Genomic DNA, 20872 nt, shown 5'->3' on the forward strand with positions numbered 1-20872 from the left:
AATTATTAATAGTTAATTGTTTAATTTAAATTTTAATGATTCTAGGAAATATAATAACATCAACATGCCAGTTATCATAAAGACTGAAAGTCCCAAAGTTACCCCCTCCCCCACTACAAACTCAAAACTTTCATAAAATGACGTCATAACTATGCTAACCACTCCTTGCCCAGCCCCCCCCCCCCTACTAACCATATTTACAAAATCGCAGCATTTCTTTTCTGAATATATCAATTTCTGTCTGAAATATTTGCTGAGCTGTTTCAACACTGAGCATATCAATAGGTTACACAATTCTATTACAGTTTACAAAAATAGTCTTTCAAAACGTGAAGTAAATGCTGAGATTCAGTTTGAAACATTACTTTCTACACCGCAAAAGTGGTCCTGACTCCCTGAACCCCCCTCCCCCCTCTACCCCTGATTAGTGATTCACCCCAACCCCATCCCTCATTATTATTGTTTTTACGTCAGGTAGTGTCAATGGTTCCCAGTCTATGTCTTAGCTTTGCTTGAAATATTCCTTTTAACTCGATTTCAGTGTATTTTTAAAAATAAAATCTGAATGTATTTATATTTCCCCAACATAAATAGCCGTTTGCTACCAGTCTGTTTTCGTCTTCTGTTCTTTGTCTAGTCGTGTTAATTACAATAATTAAGTTAAGTGTGATTACTTTATTTATTGTGGCTGTTTGATTGGTGGTTTTTAATATTTTCTCAAGTGTTTGCTTTGCTTTCTGTACTAATATACAATCTAAATGAATGTGTTTCTCGGTTTCTTGTATATTTTGTTTGACGTTTGACATGTTATTTTAACATTTTGATTTGACTTTGTATTTCGTAACACTGGTGTTGTATTAAAATCAGTCTGTACGCTAATTCCCTTTCTTTTGCTGTAATGAGTTTATTATGTAGGATTTCTAAAATATGTATCTGTTATATTGTGTTCCCTGGCCCAACTAATCCTGGTGTATAAGGTTGTCGCTTGTTGTTTGATTAGGATGTCGTATATTTTGTGTGTGTCTTCCACAATAATGCTTTTGTTTCCTTGGAATGTTGCTAGTGTTTCTTTATAAAAGCTGCCTATGTCGTTTCCCCCATAGTGTGGTTTTGTGATGTTTAATTTTAGAATTCTCTTTATGTTTAACCCAATGTAGTATTGTGCTAATGAATGATAATTTGGTTCTATCCTTATTCTCTCCAGATGTTTTAATCGGAAGGTGTTTATTTTAGTATAAATGTCGTGTAGCCCTATATATCCATTTAATATGTTTTGTATTAAGGTTTTGTGGCTAATGTTTCTAATAGTTTTGTGGCTAATATTTCTAATAGTGTTTTTGAAAATGAATTATCTAAAGTGCTTGTTTGTTTGTTTAATAAACGAGTTGGGTATTGTAGAGTATGTCGCTGCGAAAATTATTTTTGGAATGATGTATATGTTTACTAATGCAGTTGTGGCTAAGATGGTTGTATTGCAGTATTGGTATTTTTCCGGATTGAGAATTATTTTATTGTTGAATATGGCCTAAGTTTCTTGGTCGTCTTTTGTGGGATAGCTATTATAAGTTCTTCCATAAATCCTGAGTTTGTTCTTTTAATGTGTTGTAATTATCTTTAACTTTCCAATTTTTCCTTTCCGTTTTAATTGAGGATTTGATTAAAATAATTTGGCAATAGAAAAGTTATGAGGAATACAATCGAGGGCGTATCGTTTTATTTTAAAGGATAATAATGTAATAAAACAACAGCTATTTCGTTATCGTATATAGTCATGTTGTTTATTAATTAAAAAAAAATACTCTTATTATTGAATCAAACAACCATTTATGTGTTTTGCTAATTTAAAAAAAACCACTAATAAACTTTATATAAGCATTGTACTTCCCGAAGTATTTATCAAAATATTATTGAGAATACATTTCTATTTTCCCTTTATCAGAATTGTCGTTGAATATGGGAGGTAATTAGCATCTCATTAAAATTATTCGTTGTGTTGTCAGGAACATATCCCCTGCCCTAGACTCAAGACAGTTTACCCATCTCAGATTGTTACATCATAAGGGTTAGAAGGGGGTGATATCTTATGGTCTCGTTCGCAGATATTTTGAGAAATCATTTACGTCCCTATCAGAAATTATTATACGTTTATTGTCTATATATTTATTTTCATTTTGTAACTAACACCGGCTTATATACGAGTACATGATACGTACGTTTTTTTTTAAAATAGAATTTTTCGGTTTATCTATCAAATATTGTTGATTTAAATTTTAAAACTAAGGACAAAATCTACATTATTTTTTTAATTCAGTGTCTTATTACGAAAACAAAAAACGCGTTGTTTTATTGCATTTTTATCCTTATAAATTAACACGATACGCTTCTACAGATGATCGGCTGATGTTACAAAATAAAGTGCAAATAATTTTTTTTTAAACTACAAGTCAACAGCCACAACAAAACAATCGCGTTATCAACAAATATTAACACCTTCATTATAACAAACTTTGTACATTCAATTAGAACAGGGGTCTCCAAACTACGGCCCGCGGGCCGGATGCGGCCCGCGAGGTCCTCTCATCCGGCCCGCGGAGATATTTTTGTCCACGAAAAAAACATTTGTTGATGAAAATTGATAGTTAATGCGGCCCTCGGACTGAAAAGTTTGGAGACCCCTGAATTAGAATAATAAATTAAAACAAACTTTGTCCTTTTAATAAAAGTTTGTGTTGCTAAAATATGTAATTTCTCATTTTCCATTTTAGCATTTATTTTGGTAATCAAACATTTAATTAAAAAACAGTTCGTCAGCTGAGAATCGAACCCGGATCGACTGCTTGGAAGACCCCATGCTGACCTTTACACCATCGACACTTAATATGGGAAAAGATAATTTCTAATTCGCAAATTTGGGAATACAACCTCCTGATCATTTGTTGACAGTGATTGAGTATTCTTACCTTCAATAGACGTCACACGCCTTGAAGTCTAGCTAAAGTGTACGTACGACTACAGACTAGAGCCATTGAACAACTAGAAATAGAACTTTACTGAGTTACCAAAGTGATTGATTTAGACAATGACGACGTCAATACAATACTGAAAATATCAAGTTCTTGAAAAACAACCATTGACACTTCCAGACGTAAAAACAATGATTTCTATTGACCTGTTTGGGGTCACCAAAAAACCACATCACAGTAGTGGGGGATGGGGAGGTAGAAAATAAATTTAAAAAATACTATGCGTCAGCCGGGAATCAAACCCGGATCGACTGCTTGGAAGGCAACCATGCTGACCTTTACACCACCGACGCCGATATATTGTTACCGTCAAATTCATTTTAAATCCCATCGGTAAATACAGACCAAATGCATTAAAATCATTCTTTGACAGTGATTTATTTGAAGATTTACGTCGTTAATATACTGCGGCACATTTCGTAGGGGGTGGAGGAGGGGGGGGGGGGGGGGGAAGGCAACCAAACTTTTTAAATTCTAAAAAACCAACCATTGACACCACCATAGGTCAGGGGTCGGCAACCTTTTGAAGCGGAAGAGCCAAAAGTTACAATTTTCAAAATTTCCCTGGTTTTAAAGAGCCACTAACATTTTTTTTATTTCAAATATTTTATTTTTTTATTAAGATTATTAGTATTTGTGCAAGGAGCTGGAGAGCCGCATCTTGATATCAGGTTGCCGACCCCTGCCATAGGTAATAACAATAATAATGAGAGATGGGGTGGGGGTGGATCACTGATCAGGGGTAGAGGGGGAGGGGGTTCAGGGAGTCAGGATCACTTTTGCGGTGTAGAAAGTAATGTTTTAAACTGAATCACAGCATTTATTTCACTTTTTGAAAGACTATTTTTGTAAACTGTAATAGAATTGTGTAACCTATTGATGCGCTTAGTGTTGAAACAGCTCAGCAAATATTTCAGAAAGAAAGGGATATATTAAAATAAGAAAAGCTGCGATTTTAGAAATATGGTTGTTGGGGGGGGGGGGGGGTGGCTGGGGGGGCTTGCAAGGAGTGGTTAGCATAGGTATGACGTCATTTTATGGTGTGTGTGGGGGGGGGGGGGTAACTTTGGGACTTTCAGTCTATGTGATAACTGGCATGTTGATTTTATTATATTTCCTAGGATTATTAAAAAAATGGTACTATCAACGACCTTTGTAAAAGTAAAAAAAGTAAAAATTAACTTTGCTTTAGCCAGGAATTTAACCCGGATCGACTTCCTGGAAGGTAACCGTACTAACCTTTACACCACCGCCACCGGTACATAGCTACGCTAAATTCCATTCAAATTCAAATCGGATAGTGAATATTTTGAAATACATATAATCTATCTATATATATAATTCTCTTCTGGGAGCCGTTAGAAAACAAGCTGCAAGCGCTTCCTTACAGTCCCCTCTCTTTCTCTCGATCACTATCACTACCACCCCCACCCCACCCCCACATGGTCTGGTGAGTTGTGGTCAGGCTAAATTAAATGTTTACAAATCGTAGAGTCGGGTTTAGTGACGGCTATTAGTGGCAGATAATTTAGTTTGAAACAATTATAAACTTACAGGAGGTAACTAAGAGGAGGCTGCTTTCACGGGGGGGGGGGGGGGGTGTATGGTCGTGGTTAGGGGAAAGGGGGGGGGTTAGTGTTTTAAAGCAAATATTTTCATTGGTAGCATTTGTACTGTCGAATTCACAAATTATGAATTACTGAAAAGTAGAAAATAAAACAACTAAATAGCGGTGTATGTAGCGGCGTATGATACGCCGCGGGTCGGCTTGTATATATATAATTCTCTTCTTGGAGACGTTAGAAAACAAGCTGTAAGCGCGCCTAGCAGTCCCCTCTCTTCCTCTCTAGGTATATCACAACCTCCCCCACCCCTACATGGTCTGGTGAGCTGTGGTTCACGCTAAATGTTTATAATCATAGAGCCGGGTTCAGTGACTCCAGACAATTTACAGCCGGGTTTAGTGATGCATATTAGGGGCAAATAATTTAGTTTGAAACTATTTTAAAAATAGTGGAGGTAACAAAGAGGAGGCTGCTTTCACGGGGGTCGGGGGGGGGGGGGGGGGTATGGTATGGGTTGGGGTTGGGGGAAAGGAGGGTGGGGGGGGGTATCGTCCTTTACGGCCTTTTGATAGTGTTTTAACGCAAATATTTTCAGTGGCAGCGTTAATACTGTCCGATTCACACATTATGAATGACTGATAAGTAGAAAATAAAACAACTAAATATCGGCGTATGATACGCTGCGGGTAGGCTCATCGTAAATAAGCCGTCTTTGTTACAAAATGAATAAAAAACATAAAGACAATAAAATTATAATAATTTCTGACAAAGAAGCAAATGATTTCTCCCCCATCTAACCCTTATGATGTAACGATCTGAGCTAGGTAAATTGTCTTTAGCATAGGGGATATTTTTTGACAACACAACGAATAATTTTAATTATTGCATATCTAATTGCAGTCAATTATCTCCCATATTATTATATAACCTTGTCTAAGGGAAACTAGAAATCTTTTCTCGTTAATAAAATTTTAATTAATACTTCGGTAAGAACAATGCTTATATAATGTTTATAAATGTTTACTGTAATAAAAAAAACAATGGTTGGTTGTTTGATTTAGTAATTATAGTATTTTGATTTTAAAATTAATAAAGAACGTGACTACATATGAAAATAAAAACCCTTTGTTTTATTGCACTTTTAGTCTTATAAATAAACACGATACGCAAAAACGTGTTATTTATGGAAAGCTCATTAGTCAGCTAATGAATTTTTTTAAATTACAAGTTAACAGCCACAACAAAACAATCGTACTTTTTTTTTACTAACATAACTAGTAAATTAATAACAAACTTAGTATATGCAATGAAAATAAGAGTTTAAAACGAACTTTCTCTTTTTAATAAAAGCTTATGTTGCTAAGATATGTAATTTCCCAGTTCCCATTAAAGCATTGATTTTGTAATCAAACATTTTATTAAAAAAACAGTCAGCCGGGAATAGAACCCGGATCGACTGCTTGGAAGACCCCATGCTAACCTTTACACCACGACACTATGGGAAAAGATAATTTCTAATGCGCAAATTTGGGAATACAACCTTCTGATCATTTGTTGACGGTGATTGAGTATTCTTACCTTCAATTGACGTCACACGCCTGGAAGTCTAGTTGAAGTGTACTTACGACTACAAACTAGAGCCATTGAACAACTAGATATAGAACTTTACTGAGTTACCAAAGTGATTGATTTGAACATTGACGTCGTCAATTCATCACTGAAAATAATGAGTTATTGCAAACCAACCATTAACACTTCCAGAAGTAAAAATGATGTTATCTATTGACCTGTTTGGGGTCACCCAAAAACCATATCACACTAGTGGGGGATGGGGTGGTAGAAAAATAAATGAAATAATACAATGCGTCAGCCGGGAATCGAACCCGGATCGACTGCTTGAAAGCAACCATGCTGACCTTTACACTAACGACGCCGTTATCAATTAGTGGCCTCCCTCTGACTTATGACAAACCCAATCAATAGCTATAGACGTACATCATTATAATCATTCGTTGACAGTGATTGATTTGAGCATTTACGTCGTCAATAAACCACGTCACATTTCATGGCGGGCGGAGGGGGGTGGCGGAAAATTTCTCATTTTATTAAGTAATGTACGAAACTGATTCTTAATATGTTGGTCGAATTTTGAAAAAGTTTTTTTGTAATATAGAAATTCTGCATCATAATATATACTCAATGTTGTCGGAGTTTAGTCAATATTTCAGAAAGAAATCAATTTATTAAGAAAATAAATTCTGCAGGGGTGGAGTTGTAAGCATCAGCATGACGTCACATTATGGGATGGGCAAGATGGGGGGTGGGAAGTTGGGGGAAGGCGTTTTGGGACTATAGGCCTTTGTGTTAATAGAGTGAAGGTTCTTGCTTGTTTTTTTTTTTTTCTTTTTTTTTTAGGTAATTTAAAATTTACCATAAAAGACTTAATTGGTAATAGGTGTAAATATAACTAAACAATGCGTCAGCCGGGAATCGAACCCGGATCGACTGCTTGGAAGGCAACCATGCTGACCTTTACACCACCGAAGCCGATATATTGTTCCCGTCAGACCTAAGCCATTAAAATTATTCTTTGACAGTGATTGGTTTGAAGATTTACGTCGGTAATATACTGCGGCACATTCCGTGGGAGGTGGGAGAGGGGGAGGGGCTAACAAACTTTTATTGAAAATTTCAAGTTCTAAAAAACCAACCATTGACACTACCAGACGTAAAACTAATAATAATGAGGGATGGGGTGGGGGTGGATCACTGATCAGGGGTAGAGGTGGGAGGGGTTCAAGGAGTCAGGACCACTTTTGCGTTGTAGAAAGTAATGTTTCAAACTGAATCAATGCATTAATTTCACTTTTTGAAAGACTATTTTTGTAAACTGTAATGGGGGTCGTCCATAAATGACGTCACACTCGTAGGGGGGAGGGGGTGGGGGGTCCGTAATTTTGTGTCGATGTGTAGCGGAGGGGAGGGGGGGGGGAGGTAAAAATCGTCAAAAAATGCGTGACGTCATTTATGGATGACCCCAATAGAATCGTGTAACCTATTGATGTGCTTAGTGTTGAAACAGCTCAGCTAATTTTTCATAGAGAAATCGATATATTAATAGAGAAAAGCTGCGATTTTAGAAATATGGTTGGGGGGGGGGGGGGTGAGCAAGGAGTAGTTAGCATAGGAATGACGTCATTTTTTGGAAGGTGTGTGTGTGGGGGGGGAGGGGGGGGGGGGGTAACTGTGGGACTTTCAGTCTATGCGATAACTGGCATGTTGATTTTATTATATTTCCTAGGATCATTACAAAAATTTTTAAAATTTACTATTAACGACTTTTGTAAAAGTAAAAAAAGTAAAAATTAGCCTGACGTTAGCCGGGAATCGAACCTGAATCGACTGCTTGGAAGGCAATCATGCTGACCTTTACACCACCGAAACCGGTATAAGGTACTCTCAATTCCATTCAAATTCAAATCGGATAGGGAATAATTTGACAAACATATAATCTATATATATATAACTAGGCATACTGCCTAGCTTCGCTTAGGTTTTAAAAAAAATTGAGCAATTGAATGATTAATTAATAGGTGATTGGCTGCTAAGGGCCTAAATTTATACAGTGGAGTAAATGAATACCGCATACATATTGATGGAATATTCGCAAACTTATTACTCGCACGGTAATTAGAACTGCAAGGGGTTTCTTAATAGTATCAATCAAATATTATAATAAATTACTTTCGCAATTAATTTTTACAATTTCAGTAAAATGTAAAACTTAATTTTTAACAAAATATTTATTTAAAACAATGCTATACTTTATGATTTTTGTTTTTTTCTTGAAATGAGTATAAAAAATATTTAAAAATTATTACATTAAAAAGTTACCTCCCCTGTTCAAAGACCAAATGACCAAATCTCGTATAATGAGAATTTCATTCACAGTAATTTTTAGCCCTCTTAGAGGGCTTTAAGACTGACCAACAGTTTTTCCATACGGCGTAGTCATCTATAGAGGTGTATACAAAAAATTAGCCAGATGTAAAGAAGCTAAGTGCCCTAAAATCCGTTTTGAAATGACCCTCTGTTTTTCCCATAAAATACAAAGATTATATAGGGAAATACGACTGGTCAGTTTTGACCCATTTAACGAATTTTCCCGGACATGGCGAGTTTTTTGTGACACCCCGAGGCGTTCTCCTACCACCTCACAAAATTTCAAGGGGGGTCGTCGGAGGAAATTTTTTTTCGTAATAGAGCTCATATAAAGAGAATTTCACTCGCGGTCACTTTTTAGCCCTCGTCGAGGGCTTTGAGTGAAACCGACAGGTTTCCCTAAAGGTCAAGCCATTTACCTAAGAGCATGCAAAAAATTAGCCAGATGTAAAGAAGGTAAGTGCCCTCAAATCCGTTTTGAAATCACCCTCTGTTTTTCCCATAAAATACAAAGATTATATAGGGAAATACGACTGGTCAGTTTTGACCCATTTAACGAATTTTCCCGGACATGGCGAGTTTTTTGTGACACCCCGAGGCGTTCTCCTACCACCTCACAAAATTTCAAGGGGGGTCGTCGGAGGAAATTTTTTTTCGTAATAGAGCTCATATAAAGAGAATTTCACTCGCGGTCACTTTTTAGCCCTCGTCGAGGGCTTTGAGTGAAACCGACAGTTTTCCCTAAAGGTCAAGCCATTTACCTAAGAGCATGCAAAAAATTAGCTAGATGTAAAGACTGTAAGTGCCCTCAAATCCGTTTTGAAATCACCCTCTGTTTTTCCCATAAAATACAAAGATTATATAGGGAAATACGACTGGTCAGTTTTGACCCATTTAACGAATTTTCCCGGACATGGCGAGTTTTTTGTGACACCCCGAGGCGTTCTCCTACCACCTCACAAAATTTCAAGGGGGGTCGTCGGAGGAAATTTTTTTTCGTAATAGAGCTCATATAAAGAGAATTTCACTCGCGGTCACTTTTTAGCCCTCGTCGAGGGCTTTGAGTAAAACCGACAGTTTTCCCTAAAGGTCAAGCCATTTACCTAAGAGCATGCAAAAATGTAGCCAGAAGTAAAGAGGGTAAGTGCCCTAAAATCCGTTTTGAAGTGACCCTCTGTTTTTCCCATAAAATACAAAGATTATATAGGGAAATACGACTGGTCAGTTTTGACCCATTTCCCGATTTTTCCCGGACATGGCGAGTTTTTTGTGACACCCCAAGTCGTTCTCCTACCACCTCACAAAATTTCAAGGGGGGTCGTCGGAGGAAAAAATTTTTCGTAATAGAGCTCATATAAAGAGAATTTCACTCGCGGTCACTTTTTAGCCCTCGTCGAGGGCTTTGAGTGAAACTGACAGGTCTGCCCTACGGCCAAGCCATTTACCTATAAACATGCCAAAAATTAGCCAGATGTAAAGAGGGTAAGAGCCATAAAATCCGTTTTGAAATGGCCCTCTGTTTTTCCCATTAAATACAAAGATTATATAGGGAAATACGACTGGTCAGTTTTGACCCATTTCCCGATTTTTCCCGGACATGGCGAGTTTTTTGTGACACCCCAAGGCGTTCTCCTACCACCTCACAAAATTTCAATGGGGGTCGTCGGAGGAAATTTTTTTTCGTAATATAGCCCATATAAGGCGCCGGTCAGTCGAGGTCAGTTTTGACCCCCTCTCCGTCGACTTTTCGGCCAACCGTCACCGGCCTTCGTGTTCTATCGCCCGAAGGCACCATCGTGCCAAATTTGACGCGCCTGCGGCGCCGGGAAGTGCCCTATCGGGCACTTGACCACTTTGCTTTATATATATAGATTCTCTTCTGGGAGCCGTTAGAAAACAAGCTGCAAGCGCCTCCTTGCAGTCCCCTCTCTTTCTCTCTATCACTATCACTACCACCCCCACCCCACCCCCACATTGTCTGGTGAGCTGTGGTCACGCTGTTTACATTTTACAATCATAGAGACGTGTTTAGTGACGGCTATTAGGGGCAGATAATTTAGTTTGAAAAGATTTTAAACTTAGAGGAGGTAACTAAGAGGAGGCTGCTTTCACGTGCGGGGGGGGGGGGGGGGGGGGATTTAGTGTTTTTAAGCAAATATTTTCAGTGGCAGCATTGGTACTGTCGAATTCACAAATTATAAATTACTGAACAGTAGAAAAAAACAACAACTAAATAGCGGCGTATGATACGCAGCGGGTCGACTCGTATATATAATTCTCTTCTGGGAGCCGTTAGAAAACAAGCTATAAACGCGCCTTGCAATCCCCTCTCTTCCTCTCTGTCGCTACCACCCCCCTCCCCCACCCCTCTCACATGATCTGGTGAGCTGTGGCTCACGCTAAATAAATGTTTACATTTTACAATCGTAGAGTCGGGTTTGGTGACGGCTATTAGGGGCAGATAATTTAGTTTGAAACGATTTTAAACTTACAGGAGGTAACTAAGAGGAGGTTGCTTTCACGGAAGGGGGGGGTGTAGGGTCGGGGTTAGGTGAAAGGGGGGGGGGGTAGTGTTTTAAAGCAAATATTTCAGTTCCCTCTATTCTTCACTAGGCATAAATCAACCTCCCCCACATGGTTTGGTGAGCTGTGGTTCAAGCTAAATGTTTACAATCATAGAGCCGGGTTCAGTGACTCCAGACAATATAATTTGAAACTATTTTAAACTTAGGGGAGGTAATTAAGAGGGGGGGGGGGGGCTGCTTTCACGGGGGGGGGGATGAGGTCAGGGGGGGGGGTTATCGTCCTTAACGACCAACTAATAGTATTTTTAAGCAAATATTTTCAGTAGCAGCATTGGTACTGTCGAATTCACAAATTATGAATTACTGAAAAGTAGAAAATAAAACAACTAAATAGCTGCATATGATACGCCGCGGGTCGTCTCGTTTTATTAAAAAAACAGTCAGCCGGGAATCGAACCCGGATCGACTGCTTGAAAGACCCCATTCTGACTTTACACCACGACACTATGGGAAAAGATAATTTCTAATGCGCAAATTTGAGAATACAACCTTTTGATCATTTGTTGACGGTGATTGAGTATTCTTACCTTCAATTGACGTCACACACCTTGAAGATCATTCAAATTTTTTTAAAAAATTTACTATTTACGACTTTTGTAAAAGAAAAAAAGTAAAAATTAAACTTGCATCAGCCGGGAATCGACTGCTTGGAAGGCAACCATGCTGACCTTTACACCACCGATGCCGATATTCATCAGAAAAGACAAAAACGATTCAACGCAGATGTATGATCATTAGTTTAACAGTGATTGAGAAATACACATATTTATTTCTTTTAGATGTCATCCATAAATGACTTTAAGCTTTTTGCACAGTTTTTACTTCCCCTCCGTCACACATCGTCACAAAAATGACGTCACACCTCAGCCCCTGAGTCCAACCAGCTATGATGCGTACCTGGCTCACGATGAGGAAACTAAACGCGGCTAGGCATAGTACTTACCACATTATCCCTACATAGGCCGATGTCAAGAAACATGAACTCTACTTTATCTGCCCAAAGATCGTTAGATCTAAAGAGAAATATTAACCAAAAGTAAATATTTTAAAATGTTATAACCCTATCATAACAATAATTCAAAAAATGTAAAACAAAAATAAGGCACTGAATTTAAAAACTAATGTAGATTTTTTCCCTTAGTTTTAAAATTTAAATCAACAATATTTTGATAGGTAAACCGAAAAAATTCTATTTAAAAAACGTACGTAACATATACTCGTATATAAGCCGGTGTTAGTTACAAAATGAAAATAAAAATATAAACAATAAACTTATAATAATTTCTGATAGGGACGTAAATGTATTCTCAAAATATCTGCGAACAAGACCAAAAGATATCACCCCCTTCTAACCCTTATGATGTAACAATCTGAGATGGGTAAACTGTCTTGAGTCTAGGGCAGGGGATATTTTCTTGACAACACAACGAATAATTTTAATGAGAAGTTAATTACCTCCCATATTCAACGACAATTTTAATAAAAGAGAAAATAGAAATGCATTCTCATTAATATTTTGATAAATACTTGGGAAGTACATTGCTTATCTAAACTTTATTAGTGTGTTCTTTTTAATTAGCAAAATACATTGATAATTGTTTGATTTAGTAATTAGAGTATTTTTTTTTTGAAAATTAATAAACAACGTAACTATATACGAAAACAAAACAGCTGTTGTTTTATTACATTATTATCCTTTAAGATAAAACGATACGCTTTCAACTGTGTTACTCTTAATGCCACGATTTCAAAATTGTTTTAATCAAATCTAAAATTAAAATAATAAAATCCTCAATTAAACGGAAAGGAAAAAATGGAAAGTTAAAGATAATTACAACACATTAACAGACAAACACAGGATTTATGGAAGAACGTATAACAGCGATCCCACAAAAGACGACCAAGAAACTTAGGCTATACTCAACAATAAAATAATTCTCAATCCGGAAAAATTGCAATACAACCATCTTTACCACAACTGCATTAGTAAACATATACATCATTCCAAAAATAATTTTCGCAGCGACATACTCTACAATATCCAACTCGTTTATTAAACAAACAAACAAGCACATTAGATCATTCATTTTCAAAAACACTATTAGAAACATTAGCCACAAAACCTTAATACAAAACAAATTAAATGGAGGTTTAAGGCTACATGACTTTCATACTAAAATTAAACACCTTCCGATTAAAACATCTGGAGAGAATAAGGATATAACCACATTATCATCCATTAGCACAATACTACATTGGGTCAAACATAAAGAGAATTCTAAAATTAAACATCACAGCACCACAGTATGGGGAAATGACATAGGCAGCTTTTTATAAAGAAACGCTTGCAACATTCCAAGGAAACAAAAGCATTATTGGGGAAGACACACACAAAATATACGACATCCTAATAAAACAACAAGCGACAACCTTATACACCAGGATTAGTTGGCCCAAGGAACGCAATATAAAGATACATATTTTAGAAACCTACATAATAAACTCATTACACCAAAAGAAAGGGAATTAGCGTACAGACTGATTTTTAATACACCAGTGTTACGAAGTACAAAGTCAAATCATTCATTCAGATTGTATATTAGTACAGAAAGCAAAGCAAACACTTGAGAAAATATTAAAAACCACCAATCAAACAGCAACAAGAAATAAAGTAATCACACTTAATTATTGTAATTAACACGACTAGACAAAGAACAGAAGACGAAAACAGACTAGTAGCAAACGGCTATTTATAGATCGACTATGTTGGAAAATAGAAATAAATTCAGATTTTATTTTTAAAAATACACTGAAATCGAGTTAAAAGGAATATTTCAAGCAAAGCTAAGATATAGACTGGGAACTCTCACCTAACAAAACAAAACAAAAAAAAATTAATCAGCCACAACATGGCGACGCAGCACAACAGCCAGTGACAAGCATGTATGCTGTCATCACACAGATATCGACACCATAGAAAGAAACATCCGTCCCTCAAATCTAACAACAACAAACAATCTTGCTGACATCAACAATCAAAAGGAAGCAAGAGGACAGCCCAGTACCGGAGAAAACATCAAAAGCAGCTCAAGTTAATGTAGGAGAAAACGAGTCAGTAGCCACCACCCCGTCCAAAACACCGACTGAAGACCGACTCAACAATTGCCTACTCTGCTTTTGTTTGTTCTTCGTACCACGGGCAAACTTTATGGTTAAGGAAAACTTAGACGCCTTAAACTGTCGCATATGCAAACTTACAAGATACAAACATGCTCAAACATTTTGCAACGAAACACCCACAGGACATTTAGATACAAGTGCTCGTATTGTGAGGCTACAGACACCGACTTTACCACAAAGAAACAACTAAAAACGCATCTCAAATGCTGGCACTCAGACAACGATGCAGCACACAGCGAAGTTTATTGTAGAAAAGACTCAAACAACGAAGTTTATTGTAGAAAAGACTCAAACAACGAAGTTTATTGTAGAAAAGACTCAAACAACGAAGTAACATATGTCTACAGAGATGAAGAGGACTAGTCCAACCCAGATGCGTAGCGACGGGGGAGGAGGGGGGTACATATGTCCCCGAGCGCAGACCCTAGGGGCGCCAAAATAAGCTTCTTTTAGCTGCTATTTTGAATTATAAATATAAAATATATATGGGGAGGGGGGGGGGAAGACGCCAAATTGAAAGTTTGTCTCCGGGAGGGGTCGCTACGTCTCTGGTTCAACCAACAATGAAAAATAACAGCAATGTTTCAAATGACAACCAACCAACACCATAAGAGCTTAAACCAGGGGTCGGCAACCTTTTGAAGCGGAAGAGCCAAAAGTTACAATTTTCAAAATTTCCCTGGTTTTAAAGAGCCACTAACATTTTTTTTTGTTTAAAATATTTTATTTTTTTATTAAGATTATTAGTATTTGTGCAAGGAGCTGGAGAGCCGCATCTTGATATTAAAAGAGCCGCATGCGGCTCGCGAGCCGCAGGTTGCCGACCCCTGGCTTAAACAATCGTAAATTTTGTTTATTAAATCCAAGCTTTTTATCTGGTAAAAAGCAATTTTAAAATATTGCTCGTCTAGTAATTCTATTAATTAGAATCACTAAGCATTTAATTTTTGATCATGTCTTTGAAATTGTATTAAAATAAATCGGGAGTGATCTCCCCTAAACTTTCTCGAATATTCTAATATAATACTACGGGGTATGGCAACTTGGGACAATATTTTTAAATCCGTTTTTAATTACTTAAACTTTTTATAATAGAATATAATCTCGTAAAACAAACGTTTATTGAAAATTTAAAGTTGAAAAAAAAACCAACCATTGACACTACCCGACGTAAAAACAATAATAATGAGGGATGGGGTGGGGATGAATCACTAATCAGGGGTAAAGGTGGGAGGGGGTTCAGGGAGTCAGAACCACTTTTGCGTTGTTGAAAGTAATGTTTCAAACTGAATCTTAGCATTTATTTCATTTTTTGAAAGACTATTTTTGTAAACTGTATTAGTGTAATAGAATTGTGTAACCTATTGATATGCTTAGTGTTAAAACAGCTCAGCAAATATTTCAGAAAGAAATCGATATGTTAAGAAAAGAAATGCTGCGATTTTATAAATATGGTTGGGGGGGGGGGGGGGCTGGGCAAGGAGTGGTTAGCATAGGTATGACGTCATTTTATGAAAGTTTTGAGTTTGTAGGGGGTGGGGGGGGGGGTAACTTTGGGACTTTCAGTCTTTATGTTAACTGGCATGTTGGTTTTATTATATTTCCTAGGATCACTAAAATTTGAAATAAAAATTAACTATTAACGACTTTTGTAAAAGGAAAAAAATAGAAGAAAAAAGGTAAAAATGAGCATTGAGTCAGCCGGGAATCGAACCAGGATTGACTGCTTGGAAGGTAACCATGCTGACCTTTACACCATCGCCGACCTTAGCTCAATTACATGGAAATTCAAATCGGATAGTGAATAATTTGACAAACATATAATCGTAAATAAGCCGTCTTTGTTACAAAATGAATATAAACATAATAATACAGACAATAAAATTATAATAATTTCTGATAGGGACGTAAATGATTTCTCCCCCATCTAACCCTTATGATGTAACAATCTAAGCTAGGTACATTGTCCTTAGTGTAAGGGATATTTTCCTGACAACACAACGAATAGTTTCAATGATTTCCTAAGTGCAGTCAATTATCTCCCATATTAAAATATAAACTAGTTAATGGGAATTTAAAAATGTATTCTCGTTAATATTTTAATTAGTACTTTAGGAAGTACAATGCTTATATAATGTTTATGAGTGTTTATTTTATTAAATAAAATAATGTTTGATTGTTAGATTTAGTAATTGAAGTATTTTATTTTTTTAAATTAAAAAACAACGCAACTACTCAAGAAAACAAAAACGCGTTGTTTTATTGCATTTTTATCCTTGTATATAAACACGATACGCTTATCGTGTGTTGGAACGCTAAAATCTAATGAAGACCTAATAATTATTTTTCATTTCCATACAAACAAAATGGCGGCCCACATGAAAGTAACTCATACACTTTACGAAGACTCAAAAATAACTCTAGCATTAATTGCTGATTAAATAATAACTCTAGCATTAATTGCTGATATACTGTCATGCAATATCCTTAGGCAAAATGTCGTGAGTGGTTTAATCGAAGCAAGTCTTCTTAAAGCTAATATATATGGTGATTGATCCATTTCAAGTATTGGAGGCAGCCAACAAAGCAGTCCACCTTCAACGTACAAACTCACTGGTAACAAAGAATGTGCAATCAGAGATTTTATATAGTCTTTCATCAAGCAAACATATTTCTGAATCTTTTCGATCTTTTGGTGTATCAGATTCAGAAAAAAGTGTGTTTGTAGCTATTGTGGATGACACTGATTTCAATACATTGAACAAAATATCTGAATTGCTTGGGAAAGATCCATCTGATTTAGATCAACTTCCGAAAATAGCAGACACAAAATTAATCACAAAGGTATATAAACTAACAGAAGAGGAGTTATCAAACTTTTCTTTACTGGATTCTCTTGTGGCCAGCATATCTTCGAAAGAAATAATAACAGCAGGGAAAGGAAAAGACTAAATGTTATTATCATCTCATCATAATAAATCTTGTTTGTAGAATGAAAAAAAAAATTAAACTACAAGTCAACAGACACAACAAAACAATTGCGCTTTATTTTATTACCTTAACTAGTAAAATAAAAACTATAAACTCCTTTATTATAACAAAGTTTGTACATGCAATGAGAATAAGAAATTAAAACAAACTTTCTCCTTTTAATAAAAGCTTATGTGGCTAAGATCAAATTGTTGTATCTGTTATGGATCTACATGGATCTTAGCCATTTGGGCTGGCTACCGGGGTCGAGAGGCGGTCAATCTACTACTCAACTCCTCAAGCAATCAAATGCAAATCTCGCCAAATCGCTGCGGGGTTGCGCCCACACATCCCTCGAAGTGCACATGCCCTCGAGATGAGTCACCCAGTACTTGTATTGGGTGGCTTCAAATGTACGAGTGGCTAATTTTTCAATTTCTATTCCTCAGCCTGACGACACCAACCTAGGAGAAATCTTAGGTGGGAGGCTCCGTCACAATCGCCAGCAAATCAACTCATCATCTCTCAAAGATCAACTACGCAAAACACAACTACCTCGCTATCAACAACCTCACTATCACTCTGACGACACCCACCTAGGAGAAATCTTAGGTGGGAGGTTCCATCAAATACGAGCAAATAAACTAACCACCTCTCAAAGGTCAACCACTCAACTTACCTATAATAAACACTCGTCAACAGCTTCACTTTGCCCATTTCAACTACTTGACCAAGCCCAAATTCTTCACATCTACAATCCTCGACTCAGCAATATAAGGAATACTTCATTCTTCAACGTCATCTCGCCCACCTCAATTACTCGACTACGAAACAATTTCACTCTTTTTCAAACCACAATAAACAATAATTCAAAGCAACCCACTTTAAACGATATCTCAACACAAGGACCCCAACTCAACTATTCTCTCCAAGCTCCACTCCATCGAACAACTCTACTATCAAAGACAATACACGAGACTCGCCCTTTCACCAATGCATCATACCTCATCGATTCAACTCTACCATCACGCCACGACACCAAACTCATCCCTTCATCAACGGAACATCCCTCACTGATACTCTCGAACTACATCTACCAACTAAGATTCAAACACTACCTAATCAAGATTTTTATACACGCAAAAAGAAAGGCCAAGAACTACGAGAAGCGATGATGTTTCGTCATGTACTCTATGTTATTTGTAAAGAAACCGGAAATGAAAACAAGAAATCAGAAGAAGATGGAAAAATGAAACCAAGAAAACAGAAGGAAAATCAAGAAAATTACATTGTAAAATTTTAAGTATGCAATGCTATGTATTGTATGTATTTTATCATGTAACCTGTCCACACAGCTAGCTCCTGGCTCGAATGGAGTGAGCTGTGTGGAAGGAAATCTATTAAACAAAAAAAAAAAACCAAAAAAAAAACAGCGACAACAAACTAAGCAATCACACGTTATATTTTTAACATGATTAGTAAAATAACAAACATTTGGCATGCAATAACAATAAGAAACTAAAACAAACTTTCTCATTTTAATAAAAGATTATGACGCTAAAATATGTAATTTCCCATTCCCCATTATAGCATTTTTTTCGCGTAATCAAACATTTCATTAAAAAACAGTTCGTCAGCTGAGAATCGAATCCGGATCGACTGCTTGGAAGACCCCATGCTGACCTTTACACCACGACAATCAATCGGAACTGGGCCCCTAAACGTCCTAGGCCCCCCCCCCCCCCCCCGCATTGCGGGGTCTGGCGGTATTGTAGTTCCGCTCTGCCCCATGCTGACCTTTACACCACGACACTCAAAATGGGAAATAATAATTTATAATGAACAAATTTGAGAATACAACCTTCTGATAATTTGTTGACGGTGATTGAGTATTCTTACCTTCAATTGTCGTCACACACCTTGAAGTCTAGCTGAAGTGCACGTACGACTACAGACTAGAGCCATTCAACAACTGGAAATAGAACTTCACTTAGATAACTAAGTGATTGATTCGAACAATGACGTCGTAAATACATTACTGAAAATATCGAGTTCTTGAAAAAAAAAACAATAACACTTCCAGACGTAAAAATGGTGATTTCTATTGACCTTTTTGGGGTCACCCAAAAACCACATCACAGTAGTGGCGGACGGAGTGGTAGAAAGAAAGTAAATAAAAAATACTATGCGTCAGCCGGGAATCGAACCCGGATCGACTGCTTGGAAGGCAACCATGCTGACCTTTACACCACCGACGCCGATGCATAACATAGCTCAATTTGATTGAAATTCAAATTGGATTGTGATTATTTTGAAAGCTTCGAATATTGACCTATTTGTAGTCACACTCCTGAGAGGGGGGGGGGAGAAACTTCAACTGGAAATTTCAACTTTCTATAAGTCAACTATTGACAATAAAACAAGGAATTTGAGGAATCGGAATATTGATCTGCGTATGGTCATCCATAAACCATATCACAATTAGTTGAGGGGAGGGGGGGGGGGGGAGAGAGAGAGGAGGAGGTGGGGTGGAATATGGTGAAAAAGTGTTGCCATTGATCAGAGATAAATGGTAGTGTATGGTCCAGGAAGTAAAGACTTGCTACTCAGCTGTTAACTCGCTTTTAAATAGAAGTTCATGTAAAATTTAACCATAACACCACCGACGCTTTCATGTAAAGGCTTAAGAAATATTATAGACCGTTCGAATCAGTTGATGTCTGTGATTGAGTAATATTACATTCGTTTGACGTCACACGTCTCCGCCGTACTCTGTTTTGGGCAGCCCTCTTTATAAGCCCGGCAACCCTTGCCTCTTCTATTGTCTTTCTCCAGGATTTCCTTGACCTGTCTACTTTCCTCTTCCTCTAGGGACTCCAGTCTAACGCTTCTGATAAAATTAGACTGGTCTACGATTTGACAAAAAATTGGATAAAACATAAAACAACTAATACTAGTACGGGTTGTGAAGTCAATGACATGTAACTAAAGTTTAAACCCGTATTTGCTACTATTATTAGTTTAGCCTGAAGCCTATCTCTATTGAAAACTGCAAGACAACATAATTGTATGCTCCGTATATAATGTCAACATTGTTAAAATATCGAATAATACCAATAAGAATGAATACAAAGATAACTTCATCTTACTTTATACATTCGTAAGTCGACTAGTATGTTTTATAACATTAAATATGTGATAATTAAAAGTCTATTTAAAACCATATGTAACATACAATCGTATATAAGCCGTCTTTGTTACAAAATGATTATAAACATATAGACAATAAAATTATAATAATTTCTGATAGGGAAGTAAATGATTTTCCCCCATCTAAACCATATGGTGTAACTATCTGAGCTAGGTAAATTGTCTTTAATATAGGGGATATTTTCCTGACAACACAACGAATCATTTCAATGATTGACTAGCGCAGGGAATTACCTCCCATATTAAAATACAACCTTGTTAAAGGGAAACTAGAAACGTATTCTCTTTAATATTTTAATTAATACTTCGGGAAGTGCAATAATTATATCATGTTTATGAGTTATTTTTTGTTAACAAAAACATTTTTGTTGTTCAATTTAGCATTTGGAGTATTTTA

General features: G+C 36.7%; 1 protein-coding gene, 1 non-coding gene and 1 pseudogene across 2 annotated transcripts; 2 read left to right on the top strand and 1 right to left on the bottom strand.

Annotated features, from left to right (window-relative positions):
- The window catches only part of LOC131949493 (ras-related GTP-binding protein C-like), a 32359-nt pseudogene extending 18148 nt beyond the window's left edge, over window positions 1-14211 (top strand).
- A 2628-nt stretch (window positions 14212-16839) lies between these two features.
- On the top strand, window positions 16840-17247 carry LOC131949494 (EKC/KEOPS complex subunit TPRKB-like). Its single transcript, XM_059311392.1, has one exon. The coding sequence runs from the start codon at window positions 16840-16842 to the stop codon at window positions 17245-17247; it is 408 nt and encodes a 135-aa protein (XP_059167375.1).
- A 2204-nt stretch (window positions 17248-19451) lies between these two features.
- Window positions 19452-19523, bottom strand: Trnag-ucc (transfer RNA glycine (anticodon UCC)). The gene has a single exon. It is a non-coding gene; the product is annotated as a tRNA-Gly (tRNA).
- Window positions 19524-20872: the final 1349 nt, after the last annotated feature.

The sequence above is a fragment of the Physella acuta genome, unplaced genomic scaffold (genome assembly GCF_028476545.2).
Source record: "Physella acuta isolate Inbredline_101_S28 unplaced genomic scaffold, ASM2847654v3 ptg000699l, whole genome shotgun sequence".
Lineage (NCBI taxonomy): Eukaryota > Metazoa > Mollusca > Gastropoda > Physidae > Physella > Physella acuta.

Excerpts from the sequence above, each read along its gene's own strand:
- LOC131949494 (XM_059311392.1), top strand. The coding sequence starts at position 16,840 with ATGGTGATTGATCCATTTCAAGTATTGGAGGCAGCCAACAAAGCAGTC.